Source organism: Stomoxys calcitrans, chromosome 5 (genome assembly GCF_963082655.1).
Source record: "Stomoxys calcitrans chromosome 5, idStoCalc2.1, whole genome shotgun sequence".
NCBI classification, from domain to species: domain Eukaryota; kingdom Metazoa; phylum Arthropoda; class Insecta; order Diptera; family Muscidae; genus Stomoxys; species Stomoxys calcitrans.
In genome coordinates this window covers 98,894,406-98,909,850 of record NC_081556.1, presented here as the reverse complement: position 1 = coordinate 98,909,850, position 15,445 = coordinate 98,894,406, and the positions used below count along the sequence as shown (strand labels likewise).

The following is a 15,445-nucleotide window of genomic DNA, read 5'->3' as shown; positions in this document are numbered from 1 at the left end:
ATATGAACCGATCTCCCTTTTGACTTCTTAAGCCCTTATTAGTCGCAAGTTTTTTTTTGGTTGGGCTGAAATTTTGCATGCGGTGTTTTGTTATGACTTCCAAGAATTTTGCCTAGTACGGTCTAAATCAGTGCAGTACCTTATATAGCTTCCATATAAACCTGTCACTCGATTATCTTTATTCGGTTACTAGAAGCTTTAATTTTTGCTGGTTTGACAGAAGTTTGGTATGTAGAATAAAATTATGCCCTTGAACTAAATTTAGGTTGTAAAAATTTTTAGCATAGTGGTTTTCGGCCCGTCCGAAGTTAGCACGCTTTTACTTGTCATGCATGATATGAATTTGTGCCAAAATTTACAAAGACTTTGGAAGTCAATAAATGTAACAAGTAAAAGCGTGCTAAGTTCGGCCGGGCCGAATCTTATATACCATCCACCATGGATCGCATTTGTCGAGTTCTTTTCCCGGCATCTCTCCTTAGGCAAAAAAGGATATAAGAAAAGAGTTGCTCTGCTATTAAAACGATATCAAGATATGGTCCGGTTCGGACCATAATTAAATTATATGCTGGAGACTTGTGTAAAATTTCAGCCAATTCGTATAAGAATTGCGCCCATTGGGGCTCAGGAAGTAAAATAGAGAGAACTATTTATATGGGATCTGTATCGGGCTATAGACCGATTCAGACCATAATAAACACGTTTGTTGATGGCCATGAGAGGATCCATCGTACAAAATTTCAGGCATATCGGATAATAATTGCGACCTCTAGGGGTCAAGAAGTCAAGATCCCAGATCGGTTTATATGGCAGCTATATCAGGTTATGAAACGCTTTGAACCTTATTCGACACAGTTGTTGAAAGTAAAAATAAAATACGTCATGCAAAATTTCAACCAAATCGGATAGGAATTGCGCCCTCTAGAAGCTCAAGAAGTCAAATCCCCAGATCTGTTTATATGACAGCTATATCAGGTTATGGACCGATTTCAACCATACTTGGCACAGTTGTTGGATATCGTGACGAAATACTTCGTGCAAAAACTCATTCAAATCGGATAAGAATTGTGCCCTCTAGAGGCTCAAGAAGTCAAGACCCAAGATCGGTTTATATGGCAGCTATATCAGGTTATGGACCGATTTGAACCATACTTGGTACAGTTGTTGGATATCGTAACAAAACACGTCGTGCAAAATTTCATTCCAATCAGATAAGAATTGCGCACTCTATAGGCTCAAGAAGTCAAGACCCAAGATCGGTTTATATGGCAGCTATATCAGGTTATAGACCGATTTGAACTATACTTGGCACAGTTGTTGGATATCATAGCAAAACACGTCGTGCAAAATTTCATTCTGATCGAATAAGAATTGCGCACGCTAGAGGCTCAAGAAGTCAAGACCCAAGATCGGTTTATATGGCAGCTATATCAGGTTATAAACCGATTTGAACTATACTTGGCACAGTTGTTGGATATCATAGCAAAACACGTCGTGCAAAATTTCATTCCAATCGGATAAGAATTGCGCACTCTAGAGGCTCAAGAAGTCAAGACCCAAGATCGGTTTATATGGCAGCTATATCAAAACATGGACCGATATGGCCCATTTACAATACCAACCGACCTACACTAATAAGAAGTATTTGTGCAAAATTTCAAACGGCTAGCTTTACTCCTTCAGAAGTTAGCGTGCTTTCGACAGACAGACGGACGGACGGACAGACGGACGGACATGGCTAGATCGACATAAAATGTCACGACGATCAAGAATATATATACTTTATGGGGTCTCAGACGAATATTTCGAGTAGTTACAAACAGAATGACGAAATTAGTATACCCCCCATCTTATGATGGAGGGTATAAAAAGGGGTATATTTTGAATATTTTGGTAAAAAAAAAAAAAACATTTTCATTGATTTGTATTTATTGAAGAAACTTTGAAACCTGCCCACTAATAAAAGATTTGGCAGCCCCAACAAATTTTCCAAATGGCGAGGTGACCAATTGACCCTCCAAAGGGCGCTTGGACAACCTAGGGCCTTGAAATTTTGCACACGATCTCGCTATCTCTCCTCAGCTCTAACCATTTCAAATTTCAAAGTGATATCTCTACCCGTTTTCACATAGCATTTTTTTTCTAGCTTTTTTCGGATCAATCCCACTGTACGTCGATGGCCGCCATTTTCTTGGAGCCTGATGTCAAAGTAAATGCGACTTATTAAGGAAACTGCTTTGGGACCGCGGGCACGAAAATATTTCGTTCATAGTCTTTTGACGCACCAACAAGACTCGGCACCGTCACATAGGTCAAATGTTAACCACAATGGTTGTCCACTTCGCCAGATGCCCAACCGATGTACTTTACTATATGGGTCATTCGAGAGCCAGGTAAGTTTTTAAAAATATGCCAATATAAATGCGTTGAAGAAAGCGAAGGCTGCAACACCGGCCGATTACATTTGTATTTGCATTTCGTATTTTGACCAGAGACTCAGAGCAAAAGTCAAGACAAAAGGTGGTCAAGTCGAACAAAAGTAATTGTATTCTGTAATTAAAATTACGTTCACCCATTTCCATCATTTGAATGAATTTAAACATTTTTTGCAAAAAATTTAGTCTTTTGCATAGCTTCGTAACAACTACACTGTATAACTTTTTCTATATTTCCATAGACAAACATAGGTTAAGTACACTTGACTAATTCCATTTGTAAGGAATCATTACATTTTTGAAGAAAGTATTTAAAATTTTCACCACGATGTCTTTATATCAAGCCACTTGTTCAACTCTTTTGTGTTAATGGTGTTAATGTAATTCTCACTCGTCTTATTTACCTGTCATACTAAAAACGTTTTATTCACCCTTTTAAAAATGAGTTATTGAACACAGAATCTCTGTAAAGGTCGATTTATATACTGACAGAATATTTGCTTGTAGTCCGTATTTATACTTTATCTAAAGCTGATTCAGAAAATTATAAGCTGAAGAAAATTCCGCTGTGGTCTTCAATAAGATTAAGCTATTGATAAAGTATAAGCAAATCATATAAAAATGGAACAATTCGTACACAATTATGGTTGTGGTATTTTAAAAATGGAAATATTTATACTCAACACCACTATTGTGGTACTTGGTATTATAACAAAGTGCATTTATTGGGTTGCCCAAAAAGTAATTGCGTATTTTTCATATAGTCGGTGTTGACAAATTTTTTCACAGCTTGTGACTCTGTAATTGCATTCTTTCTTCTGTCAGTTATCAGCTGTTACTTTTAGCTTGCTTTAGAAAAAAAGTGTAAAAAAAGTATATTTGTTTAAAGTTCATTCTAAGTCTTATTAAAAATGCATTTACTTTCTTTTAAAAAATCCGCAATTACTTTTTGGGCAACCTACTTGTAAGGCCCAAAGGGAATGATCAATTCGCCCCATGTCACTACGGGCATACACCTAAGACAGTCATCGGCTTGTTGTGCGCTCTAAAAACTATAAAGTAATCTCTAAAAAGAAAATTTTAAGTTAGGAATTCTGTGCTACTTACAAAATCCTTAATTGTTTTCAATACCACTCCCCTAAGTTGCTTTATGTCTGATATTGTGTCTCCACCTAAGTGCCGGTATCTGTTGGACGGGAAAGCCGGGCAATGACAAAGGAAAAGCTCCAACGTCTCATCATATCGTCACATGCTATTATTTGCCGCACCGATTTACATAAGTGAGATCGTAGTCCTATGTGTCCTCTTATGATACCAATAGCTATACTGACCTCCTTCTTACATCCTTTCAGTAATAGCCTCGTCTTCTCACAATCTGCATCACTCCAAAGGATTTTCACCGTCCTACTGACCGTTTCGCTGTTCCACAATGTTGCATGCACATTCGTCGCCCACTCCCTAAACTCGGACTGCGTTGACCCGAAAGGCTTCGGGTTAACCAAGTTTATTGACGGCAGTCCTCTGGCCTTCACCGCCAAATCATCTGCCTTTTCATTTCCCCTAACTCCGTTATGGCCCAGCACCCAAACGATGCGTATTTTGCCATCCTCAGAGAAGGCGTTAATCTCCTTCTTACACTGCAAGACTGTTTGTGACCTTACCGTCCTGCTTGTAATTGCCCTTATGGCAATTGTACTGTCGGTAAAGATGTTCACACTCGACGTCCTCGCGTTAGCACCACACCGCTTCTTACATTCCCTCATCGCCCGGATCTCCTCCTGTAGGACCGTATTATGGTCAGGCAGTCGAAAGCAGATCTCAGTCCCTGGGTTCTCAATGTAAACCCACTCTGTCCTCTAGACTGTGCCGATGGCAGCAGTGCCTCGCAATCGACTTCAAGGTTCATCTCAGGTATCCGATCGAAAACCTCTTCCCTTCCTTCCAGGTTTCCTATCATCACCTCGATTATACTGCGATGGTATGAGCTGCTCCCATCCTCAATCCATTCTCCTATCGCCTTAAGTCTCATAGCCGCAGGGGCTGCCTCACACTTAATCTGTATGTCAATAGGTCGGATATCTAGAATTGTCTCCAGTCCCATAGTGGGCGTGGTGCTCATCGCTCCGCCTATGTCAAGACAACATGTTGTCTGAACCTGTTGTATGGTCCTTATGTTGCATTTTTCCCCCATAGCTGTCCACCACAATACTGAGGTGTAAGTAAGTATTGGTCTAATCACGCTCCTGTAGAACCAGTGGACTATCCTCGGATTCATGCCCCATTTCGAGCCTATGGCTCGTCTACAAAGTGCCCAACATCTGTGAGCCTTCTCAGTATGCTCCTGAATGTGACACTTCCAATTCAGTTTCCTGTCCAAGATTACACCTAAGTATTTGACCTTGTCAGATATCGAAATCGTCTTATTGAGGAAACGTGGCGGGTTAAATTGGCCCACCTTCGCCTTCCTCGTGAACAGGCATATTTCAGTTTTCTCTGGGTTAACATTGAGACATCTGGGTTAAGTCCAGTCATATGCCATATGCAAGACCCTTTCGGCCCTTCTGCACAGCTCGTTCGGATCCTTACCCCTTAGAAGAATTAAAACATCGTCTGCATAGCAGACGGTTACAAATCCCTCCTCAGTCAGCATCCGTAATAGGTCATTTATGGTGGTCACCCATAGGAGTGGCGATAAAATGCCCCCCCTTGTGGTGTGCCCTGTGGCACTTTCTGCCTTATATTTATGCCATGGGACATACAATTTATCCATCTGTTCCTTAGCATATGGTTGATCCAGTCTCCAAGGACCGGGTCCACTCGGTACTGGTCTACGGATTGGGTCAATGTGTCGGTCCGCACATTGTTAAAAGCCCCCTCAATGTCAATGCATACCGCCAGTGTGTACATTTTGGCATCGAAAGATACTTCTATTTTATTCACAACCTCGTGCAGGGCAGCCTCCACCGACCTTCCCTCGACATAGGCGTGCTGTTTGTATTTGAGCAGTTCGCTGGATGTCCTTTTCTTTATCATGGTGTCCACAATACGTTCCATGGTTTTGCGTAGAAAGGACATAAGGCTTATGGGTCTGTAGGCCTTTGGTGTAGCATAACTTGCCTTGCCGGGCTTGGGTATAAACACCACCCTTGCCTCCTGCCAGGCTTTCGGAGTGTATGTAAGTCCTAGGCACGCTTTGAAAATTTTTGCCAGACGAGGCGCCAGATAGTCTGCCTCTTTCTGTAGTAACGCCGAAAATATTCCATCAAGTCCGGGTGACTAAAAAGGTTTGAAGCTTCTCAAGGATTCCTTCACCATAAATTCCGTTATTATATACCTTCGATCAATGTCATTATTCGAAGATTCCGGTGTCTCCGTGAGTCCCGTCGTATCCTGTGGAAAATGGGTTTTCATCAAAAGCCTCAACATGCCCTCCGTTGTCTCTGCCTCTTTCCCAATATTGCGAATCTCCAGGGTTTTTCGTGGACTGTTTTCCTTTCCCGAAGAGAACAACTCTCTTCGAAGGACACCACAAGTGCAGTTGTAATCCTGTTGACATTTTCGTCAATTTCTTCTATACTTGGACAATCTATAGTATCTTGCCCAAGTCTTCTTCTGAGTAGCCTTCCGAATTTTGTCCAGTTGGTCTTCAACTTTTTCCGGAAGCTTATCGGATTCGGCGCTGGCCGTGCTATTCTAAACCTAATGTAGCGATAGTCACAGAAAGAGTGTTCCATGATGGCCCTCGAATACTGAACCGCATCGATCTGATTTTCCGAACATACCACTACATCTTATACCTCCTCCCTAATCCTATTAACAAAGGTAGCGGTGTTACCAATATTAAGTATTATTAGGTCGTTAGTATTCAAGAACTCTGCCAGGGCTTCGCCCCGCTTATTAGTATTGGTGCTACCCCACGAAATGTGGTGAGAGTTCGCATCGCACCCTAGGAGTACCTCGTTTCGTGTCTGTTTTGCTTTCCTCACCAGCCGTTGCAGCTCCGACGTAGGTGGCGGTGTCGGAGAGTCGAATGGAAGATAAAGTGATGCCAGGTACGCTGTACCGTCTCCCTGTCTCAACACTGTTGCATCCGACGTTGGGGTAGATATTTAATTCAAATTTTTATGACAAATAACTCAGGCCTCGGCCGAGTACCAATGTTGGCATAGAATAATTGGTAGTTGATATGGTCCAGTCCAGTCCAGAGACTTTGTTCCAGGTCGTCCATGGCTCCTGAATTAAAGCAATATGAATCTTGCCCTTGCTGATTTTCTCCATCAGAGCGTGTGTAGCAGTCTCGCTCCGGTGGAGGTTTATCTGGATTACCTCAATCATTGGTCCTCCAGTAAATGGGCATCTTGGGAGTAGGTGATGATCTCATCGTCTGCTCCCTGTTCCTTAGACTGCATTGAATTTCCTGTCACTGCACTGCCTGATGTCATCGTTTTAGGTTCATTGCCTAGTCTAGTAGTTCCAACTTTTTATAAAGTCGGTAATGGTTCCATCGTCGGGTCCCTGTTCGTTAAGCTTTACGGGATTTCCATTCCCTGTTCTGCCTGATGTTTCAATACAAAGATCTTTGCCTATCTTGGTCTTCCAAATCTTAAGTAAATGGGCTTCTTGGGAGTAGGTGATGGTAACATCATCGGCTCTCTGTTCGTTGGGTTGTTTCAATATTAGGATCTTTACCTATCCCAGTATTCCGAATCTTTAAGTCGGTGATGGGTCCGCCGTCAGGTTCCTGTTTGTTAGGCTGTGTTGGGTCTCTCGCCACTGCACTGCCTGATATTTTAGTATAAGGATCATTGCTTCTCCTATTCTTTCCAATATTGAGGGATGCCGTGATTGTCTCTTTATCGGCTCCCTGTTTGTTGGGCGTTGTTGAGTCACCTTTCACTGCACGGCCTGATGTCGCAAAATTTAAATTTCTGCCTATCCTAGTCTTTCTAATTTTGAAAAAGACAGCTTTGGTTGTTATCCCCTTCTAATGCTGGCGACATTCAGGAGGTACTATGCCATGTAAAAACTTTCCTCAAAAGAGGTGTCGCACTGTGGCACGCCGTTCGGGCTCGGCTATAAAAAGGAGGCCCCTTATTATTGAGCTTAAACTTGAATCGAACTGCACTCATTGATATGTGAGAAATTTGCCGCGGTCCCTTAATGGAATGTTCATGGGCAAATTTGCATTTGCATTACAAATTATTAGCTCAGTCAATTATTAGTCGCAAATAAGGGTTTCTTTTCTTTTAGTTAGCATAAGTATTTTTAAATGTATATTTATTTTATGTTCATTATATTAAAACGAAACTTGGGAACCCTGAAACACGTTAATTCCTTTTGCATTCCTTACAAAATAGTAAAATCCATGATCGGCATTGAAGATTTTAGGCGGAGGTGGTACTCGTGGTCTTGCCGAATATGCATTCACCATTGTTGAACCTGGAAGGAAACAAAATTCATTAATTTCATTTATCAATGTGAAGTGTAAGATAATGACACTTCATTGCACAATAATCACAGATATATTGATCTGAGAGCAAAAGAAGCAACTATAGGAAAACAAGTAATAGCGCGCTAAGTTCGGCCTAAATTCTGCCAAGAATGTATGCAAAATAAATGTACTTTAGGACATAATTTTATTCTTCTTCAAAAATTTACGATTCTAGGAACCGAACAATGATGAACGAGAGACCGGTTTACATGGGAGCTATATCAGGTTATAGACAGATTCGGAACGTACTTCGCAAAGTTGTTGGAAGTCCTAACAGAACACAAAATGCAAAATTTCAGCCAAATCGGACAAAAATTGGGGTCTGTAAGGGCTTAAGAAGTCAAATCTGGAGATCGGATGGGAGTATACCATCGGATGGAGGTATACTTATTTCGTCATTCTGTTTGTAACTCCTGGAAATATTCATCTAAGACCTCATAAAGTATATATATTCTTGATCATCATGACATTTTAAGTCGAAATAGCCATGTCCGTCCGTCTCTCCGTCTATCTGTCGAAAGCATGCTAACTTTTGAAGGAGTAAAGCTACCCGCTTCAAATTTTGCATAAATACTTCTTATTAGTGTAGGACAGTTGGAATTGTTAATGGGCTATATCGCTCCACGCTTTGATATAGCTGCCATATAAACCGATCTGGGATCTTGACTTCTTGAGCCGCTAGAGGGCAGAATTCATATCCGATTTAACTGAAATTTTGCGTGAGGTGTTTTATTATGACTTCCAACAACTGTCCTGAGTATGGTTCAAATTGGTCTATAACCTGATATAGTTGCCATATAAACCGATCTGGGTTATTGACTTTTTGAGCCTATAGAGGACGCAATTATTATCCGATTTGGCTGAAATTTAGCATGATGTGTTTTGTTAAGACTTTCAACAACTATGCTAAGAATATTTCAATTCGGTACATAACCTGATATAGCTGCCATATAAACCGATTTGGGGTCTTTACTTTTTGAGCCTTTGGAGGACGCAATTATTATCCAATTTGGCGGAAATTTTGCATGAGGTGTTTTGTTAAAACTTTCAACAACTATGCTAAGAATGGTTTAAATCGGTACATAACCTGGTATAGCTGTCATATAAACCGATCTGGGCTCTTGACTTCTTGAGCCACTAGAGGGCGCAATTCTCATCCGAATTCTCATCCTCATGCCCTTTGACATACGTGTCGAAAATGGTATGAATCGGTTTATAGCCGAATGCAGCTCCCCTATAAACCGGTCTCCCTTCTTCAGCCCCTAAAAAGCGCAATTCTTACTAGATTTGGCTGACATTTTACACATGTGGTCCGAAATGAACCATAACTTGATAATGTTTCAATAACAATTCTTTTCTTTTATTCATATAAACTGATCTTCCGATTTGACTTCTTGAACCCTTAAAAGCCGCAATTTTTGTCCGGTTTGGCTGAAAATTTGCACGTGGTGTTCCCTTGTGACTTCCAACTACTGTGGAAAGTATGGTCTGAATCGGTTTATAACCTGATATAGCTCCCATATAAACCGATCTCCTGATTTGCCTCCTTGAATCCTTACAGTCCTATAGCTATGCTAAGTACGGTCCGAATCGGTTTATAGCCAAATATATCTCCCATATAAACCGATCTACCTATGAGACTTCTTGTGTCCTTAAAAGCCGCAATTTTTGTCCGATTTGGCTGAAATTTTACATGTGATGTTCCGTTGGCAAGTTCAGTCCATATCCACATAGCTCCCATGTAGACCGGTCTCGCAATCATCCATGTTCGGTTCCTAGTAGCTTTAATTTTTGCTGGTTTCGACAGAAGTTTGTATGCAAAATAAAATTATGCCCTTCAAAAAAATTTATTTTGTATAAATTTTTAGCAGAATCCTTGGTGGTAGGTTCCCAAGATATGGCTCGGCCGAACTTAGCACACTTTTAGTTGTTAGTATTGGGTTGCCCAAAAAGTAATTGCGGATTTTTCATATAGTCGGCGTTGACAAATTTTTTCACAGCTTGTGACTCTGTAATTGCATTCTTTCTTCTGTCAGTTATCAGCTGTTACTTTTAGCTTGCTTTAGAAAAAAAGTGTAAAAAAAGTATATTTGATTAAAGTTCATTCTAAGTTTTATTAAAAAGCATTTACTTTCTTTTAAAAAATCCGCAATAACTTTTTGGGCAACCCAATATTTAAAACGCACTACTAACCGCTTACTGGCATAGATGTATGTCCATAGTGACATGGGGCGGATTAATATCTGCATCCTCTTTTCAAACTAACCTAACGTTATTGCTATTTGGCGGTGTAAGCTTTGCTTTTCTCTTCGTCATCAATGCGGAATATGGTTCATGGCCAAACTCCCGATTTAAGGTCTTTCAATCATAAATTCCGTATTCATTACCCGATTTTACTTAAATTTATTAAGGCGAGTTGTATACTACCCCTTCATACCTTCCAGAATATAGTGCTGATGGGATCATGTTTGGATATAATTGCCAATAATACCTATCTCTCGATTTACGGTCTTGTACCCACACAAAACTCATTTATTTTCCTATTTCGGTGAATTTTGGAACAGTGAGCTGCGTTAGACTCTCGAAAGATAGAAGTAGTTCTTTTTCAGCAGGAGATACAAGTTGCCTACAATGGAACCTGTCTTCTTGAGTGGAGAGAAGTTCCATTTACAGAAAGCGCCAAATACCTGAGTGTTTTGCTGGACAAGAAATTGAACTTCAAATCCAACATTTTGGAAAGGGCAAGATCGGCAACTCCTGCCCTATACACCTGCAATAAAGCCATTGGCAAAAGTTAGGGGTTTAGACCGCGTGTCATGGATTGGGTATATACTGCAGTTGTCATACCTATAATGCTATATGATGTTGTGGTCTGGTGGACGGCGCTTCAAAAGTCCAACTACTGCTCAATACTTAACCGGCTTGTTTGTGCATCACAAATCTGGCTTCCCAAATTGCTGCCACCAATGCCGTGAGGTAAAGGGAGCTTTCTCATTGGTCATGTGGCGGCTACGGACACTGTATTATCTTTAATACAATTGGGTATATACTGCAGTTGTCAGACCTATAATGCTGTATGATGTTGTGGTCTGGTGGACGGCACTTCAAAAGTCCACCTACTACTCAATACTTAACCGGATCCAAAGTATGGTTTGTTTTTGCATCACAGCCGCACTGAGGACGACTCCATCTGATGCACTGAATTTAATGCTACATCTTATGCCTCTGAACATTGTGGCTACCCAAATTGCAGCGACCACTGCGGTGAGGTTAAGGGAGCTTTCTCATTGGTCATGTGGCGGCTACGGACACTGTCTTATCCTTGATACAATTGGGTATAAACTGCAGTTGTCAAAGAATGGCTTGTTTGTGCATCACAGCCCCACTGAGGATGACACCATCTGATGCACTGAAACTAATGCTACATCTTATGCCTCTGGACATTGTGGCTACCCAAATTGCAGCGACCACTGCCGTGAGATTAAGGGAGCTTTCTCATTGGTTATGTTGCGGCTGCGAACACTGTGTAATACAATATCCGATGTTCCAGGCAGTGTGGATTACACCCTAACTGAGCCGCTATTCGATAAAAAGAACTGTACCACTATTCCTGATAGAACGGATTGTAATTACGATATCCCCGGTAACAGAAGTTACTTAGACTTCTATATGGATGATTCCAAACTAAACGACCAGGTGGGCTTTGGGGTGTACTCTAAGGATCAATTCCACCACTTTCTTGCAATTAAGGAAGTGGTGGAATGGCTAAGATATAATTTCATCACGACGAATGGCATAAATATCTTTTCAGACAGCCATTAAATCCCTGGAAAACGAATTTCTGAACACAAAAACCGCCCTCGACTGTCGCAGATCTCTCAACGAGATGGCTGAACAGTTCAAAATTCGCCTTTTCTGGGTGTCGGTCCATAGAGATATCCCAGGGAATAGTAAAGCAAACGAGCTTGCGAGACTAGGAACTACCCTACACATTTCAGGGATACTGGAATCTGTGGGTATGTCTCTGGCAACATGTACGCCAAGTTTTCAGTACCAAGCCCAAAAGACAACGAATGATATATGGTCACAAAGAGGGCGCTGTGAGTATTCCAAAACTATGTGGTCTAATCTAGACTTGAAGTGGTCTACTTCGTTGCTGTCACTGGCTAGAACAGACGTCTCAGTCATTGTGTCCGTCATGAGAGCTTACTGCTGAATCGGAAACATGATGACAGACTGAAGGTTGTCAGCAACGACTTTTGCAGAAGCTGTGAGGACATCGAAGAAGAAGAGACTATAGAACACCTTCTGTGTGTGTGTCACGCACTACTAGTCACAAGGGGTTCCACTTTAGGTTCTTATTTCTTTGAGAACCTGTCTGATTTTGCGGATGTAAACATTCACAAGTTATTGGGCTTTTTAAAGCGATCTGCAATGTTCAGCGGTAGGAACTAGAAGGCGTCTTCCTTCTTCTGTTCCTGTGGTATCACAATGGACGAAAACGTCTAAGTGAGTCTGATGGCAGACTGGCACTTAAACCTTACCTAACCTAGACAATCGAAGTCCTTGCTATTTGTGGCAAAGATCGACCATATTTCGATATGGCTGCTATGGTTTCACATTTTGACCGGATTTCCTCCAAATGTGTCTAATTTACATATATACCTGAGGTGGTGGGTATCCAGGGTTCGGCCCGGTCGAACTTAATGGCTTTTTACTTGTTTCTCATTAGTTAAATTTTTTCTCTCCAACTACGGGTGTCCACCATAAATAACCTGCTATGTACCCGATGTTGTAAGATCCGAATTAGAAGTGCAGAAGGGCCTAAAGGGTCTTGCCGATGGAATACTACTGGGCTAGATCTAGGGGTCTATATGTTAACCCAGAGAAGACTGAAATCTGACTGTTTACTAGCAAGACGAATGTGGGGCAATTTGACGCAACTCGTTTCCTCAATAGAAGGATTTGGACATTTGACAAGGTCAAATACTTACACTGAAAAGAAAGTTCGATGCAAATTGAAGATTTTGCCTTATTCGTAGGATTTTAGCAAAACTTAGAATAAACTTAAAATAAAGATACTGCCTTTACATTAAATTTCCTATTTACTAACGGACATGACCATACGTTTCTAATTTTGATAGCTGATTGATTCTTATTTTACTTCATAGGTGACAGTCTAATTATTATTTTAAAAAAAATATTTTTGTAACCTTAGCCGATCCTATTTGTAAGGCTATTCTACGTCTTTAACTTTGGTACGATGTTGACTTGTCCCAAGGTTAATTTTCTAACTTTTAAAGATTGTTAAACCTTCACTTTAGATTTTTGTCCTTAATAACAAGATACAAAGTTTGGGATTTATTTTTCTTGAAAAGTTGGAAAATTGATCATCTTTAAATTAACTTTGCTAATTTGTGGCTCGAATTGTTTGTAAATAAATGAAACGATCGGTGTGATTACGTTGCAAGTAAATGCACATAGTTAAACAGTCCTGTGTTATAATGGTGATGTAGGGTTGTATAAAATCTTACCTGTGGCTCTTGTCCCCTTTTCATTTACTTCAATAAAAGCCTTGTGAATGACTTTGGAAATCGCCAGACGTTCAGCAGAGTTCAACATGTTACTAAAATCCGCCTCCTTAGAGAAGATGCGCTCCATACCCAACTAAAATTTAAAAGTACATCATAGGCTTAAAATAGATAGATAATTTATCCATTACCTCTTTAAGTACACCACTCAATTCTATGCTAAAATCTGCCTTGAATTTAGGGAAATCTACAATAACCTCGGTGGTATACATTCTTCTCGTGAGTGCATTCAATGAAACAGATCTCAGATCCTTTTGCAATTTCGCCAAACCAGTACGAGATTTTGGAAGAAGTACCAGCATTGACAAATCCGAGTTTCTATAACGCATTTCCAAGGCAGAGGCATTCAATTCGGGATATTCGCCATAACGGAAACTTGCTTTTACATGCATCATTTTCACTTTGACTGTGTTTGTTTCATCCAAATAGAAATCTTTGTCTCGAGTTGAAAATTCGGCAAACTTTTTCAACCATTCACCCTTAAAATGTATGGCATTCAATATAACCAAACGAGTGTCGTTATTTAACATGCTCGGTGATATAAGGTTCTGAATTAAATGATTCGTTTTTGTTTCGACCCATGAGTTGATTTTCTTTGCTGCCATATCATTTTCAGCAAAATTGATATTTTCTGCTTGGGAAATAAATTTTTGCTGCAACAATTCGTTGTACATTGCTTTGACTTTATAGTCCTTCATGACATAAATCTTATTGGCTATCTTCAAAACATTGCTATTGGTATATGGGGACAGAACTTCAAAATATTTCTCGGCCAAAGTTTCTTCTGTCACTGGAGGAAAGCCTAGGCCATTGTCCATGTCTACAGCGGTTGCGCCAGCAGCGCCCATCCGTGCCATGGCTAGAGAAGTTTGTATGGAGAATGGTGAAAAAATTACATTTTTCTTCTCATCCGATTTCGAGAGTTGAGCGAAAAGCTTGAAGCCAAAGTCTTCGGAGATTTTGGAAAAATCTTCATCACTCATATTGGAGGCAACATCTTCTTGGGTTGTTAGGGTCACCAATATGATAACCATAAAAATTATTTTTGGCATGTTCACTGAAATTGAGGAAACACATGTTAGTTGAAATTGAAGTAGGTCATATGCACTGTACTAAACAGCCACATAGTCGATTTGCTGTCAGAGCGCAATTTTCAAGCTCTTATTGAAAACATGGGGGTATGGACTTTTGTTTCGTCATCATTCCGCTTTTAATAAAAGTTTATTCAACATTTTCCACAATTTTTGGTGGAAGGCATTAAAGATTTTCGACAATTGACTTGTAATCAGACAATCACTATTCACCTGACATAATAATTTTTTAACGTTCCCCTTCAAATTAAAAATTTTATTTTATTTTTATTTTCAGCACTTCGCAGCACTTCAGCAACTGATTTAATATTTGACAGGGACTTAAATTATGTTGATAAAATTTAATTTCTTATTTGTTCTTATCACTAAACGCCGGCTTGAAATTAGAAAGTACAAAATATGAGAACCGCAAATGCGTTTAAGAAAATAGCAACAAATGCCAAAGGTTAGAAACAACCCAACAACAAAAATTTATAAAAACAATTGAAAGGGGATTTAGCTCGGCCGGGCCGATGTTTGGTTACCCACTACCTCGGGAATATCTATTAACCACCTTTCGTTATGATACGGTGAAAAATGCACCATTTATGAAGCTATAGAAGCTATATCGAAATATGGTCCGCTTTGGAGCAAACTTGGCATGGACATCGAGTGGTCTGTGTTTACTAAACCACTCGATGTCAAAGTTTCACTGTTCAAGTTTATAAAACAGAATATTGGTCTCTATGCAAACGGACGGACGAACAAGGCTACATCAACTCAGAATGTCGGGACAATCAAGAATATATATACCGATCAATATTTTGAGGTGTTACAAACGGAATGACTAGATTAGTA

The 15,445-nt window shown here is 40.2% G+C and overlaps 2 protein-coding genes across 5 annotated transcripts in view; both read right to left on the bottom strand.

Moving 5' to 3' along the window:
• Nucleotides 1-2,948, bottom strand: part of LOC106085166 (antichymotrypsin-2) — a 33,759-nt gene extending 30,811 nt beyond the window's left edge. For all 4 annotated transcript variants that reach the window (XM_013249251.2, XM_013249250.2, XM_013249252.2 and 1 more), the window contains exon 1: nucleotides 2,840-2,948. In XM_013249251.2, coding sequence (XP_013104705.2) covers nucleotides 2,840-2,846 — 7 coding nt within the window. In that variant the 5' untranslated portion in view covers nucleotides 2,847-2,948. The remainder of the gene's footprint in view (nucleotides 1-2,839) is intronic.
• Nucleotides 2,949-7,731: 4,783 nt separating this feature from the next.
• Nucleotides 7,732-14,904, bottom strand: LOC106085161 (antichymotrypsin-2-like). The gene is made up of 4 exons (XM_059369886.1): nucleotides 14,822-14,904; nucleotides 13,649-14,574; nucleotides 13,461-13,593; nucleotides 7,732-7,874 (listed from the first exon to the last, which is right to left on the bottom strand). Exons 1-4 carry the CDS (start codon nucleotides 14,826-14,828, stop codon nucleotides 7,732-7,734), a joined length of 1,209 nt encoding a protein of 402 aa, XP_059225869.1. The 5' UTR covers nucleotides 14,829-14,904.
• Between the last annotated feature and the right edge of the window lie 541 nt (nucleotides 14,905-15,445).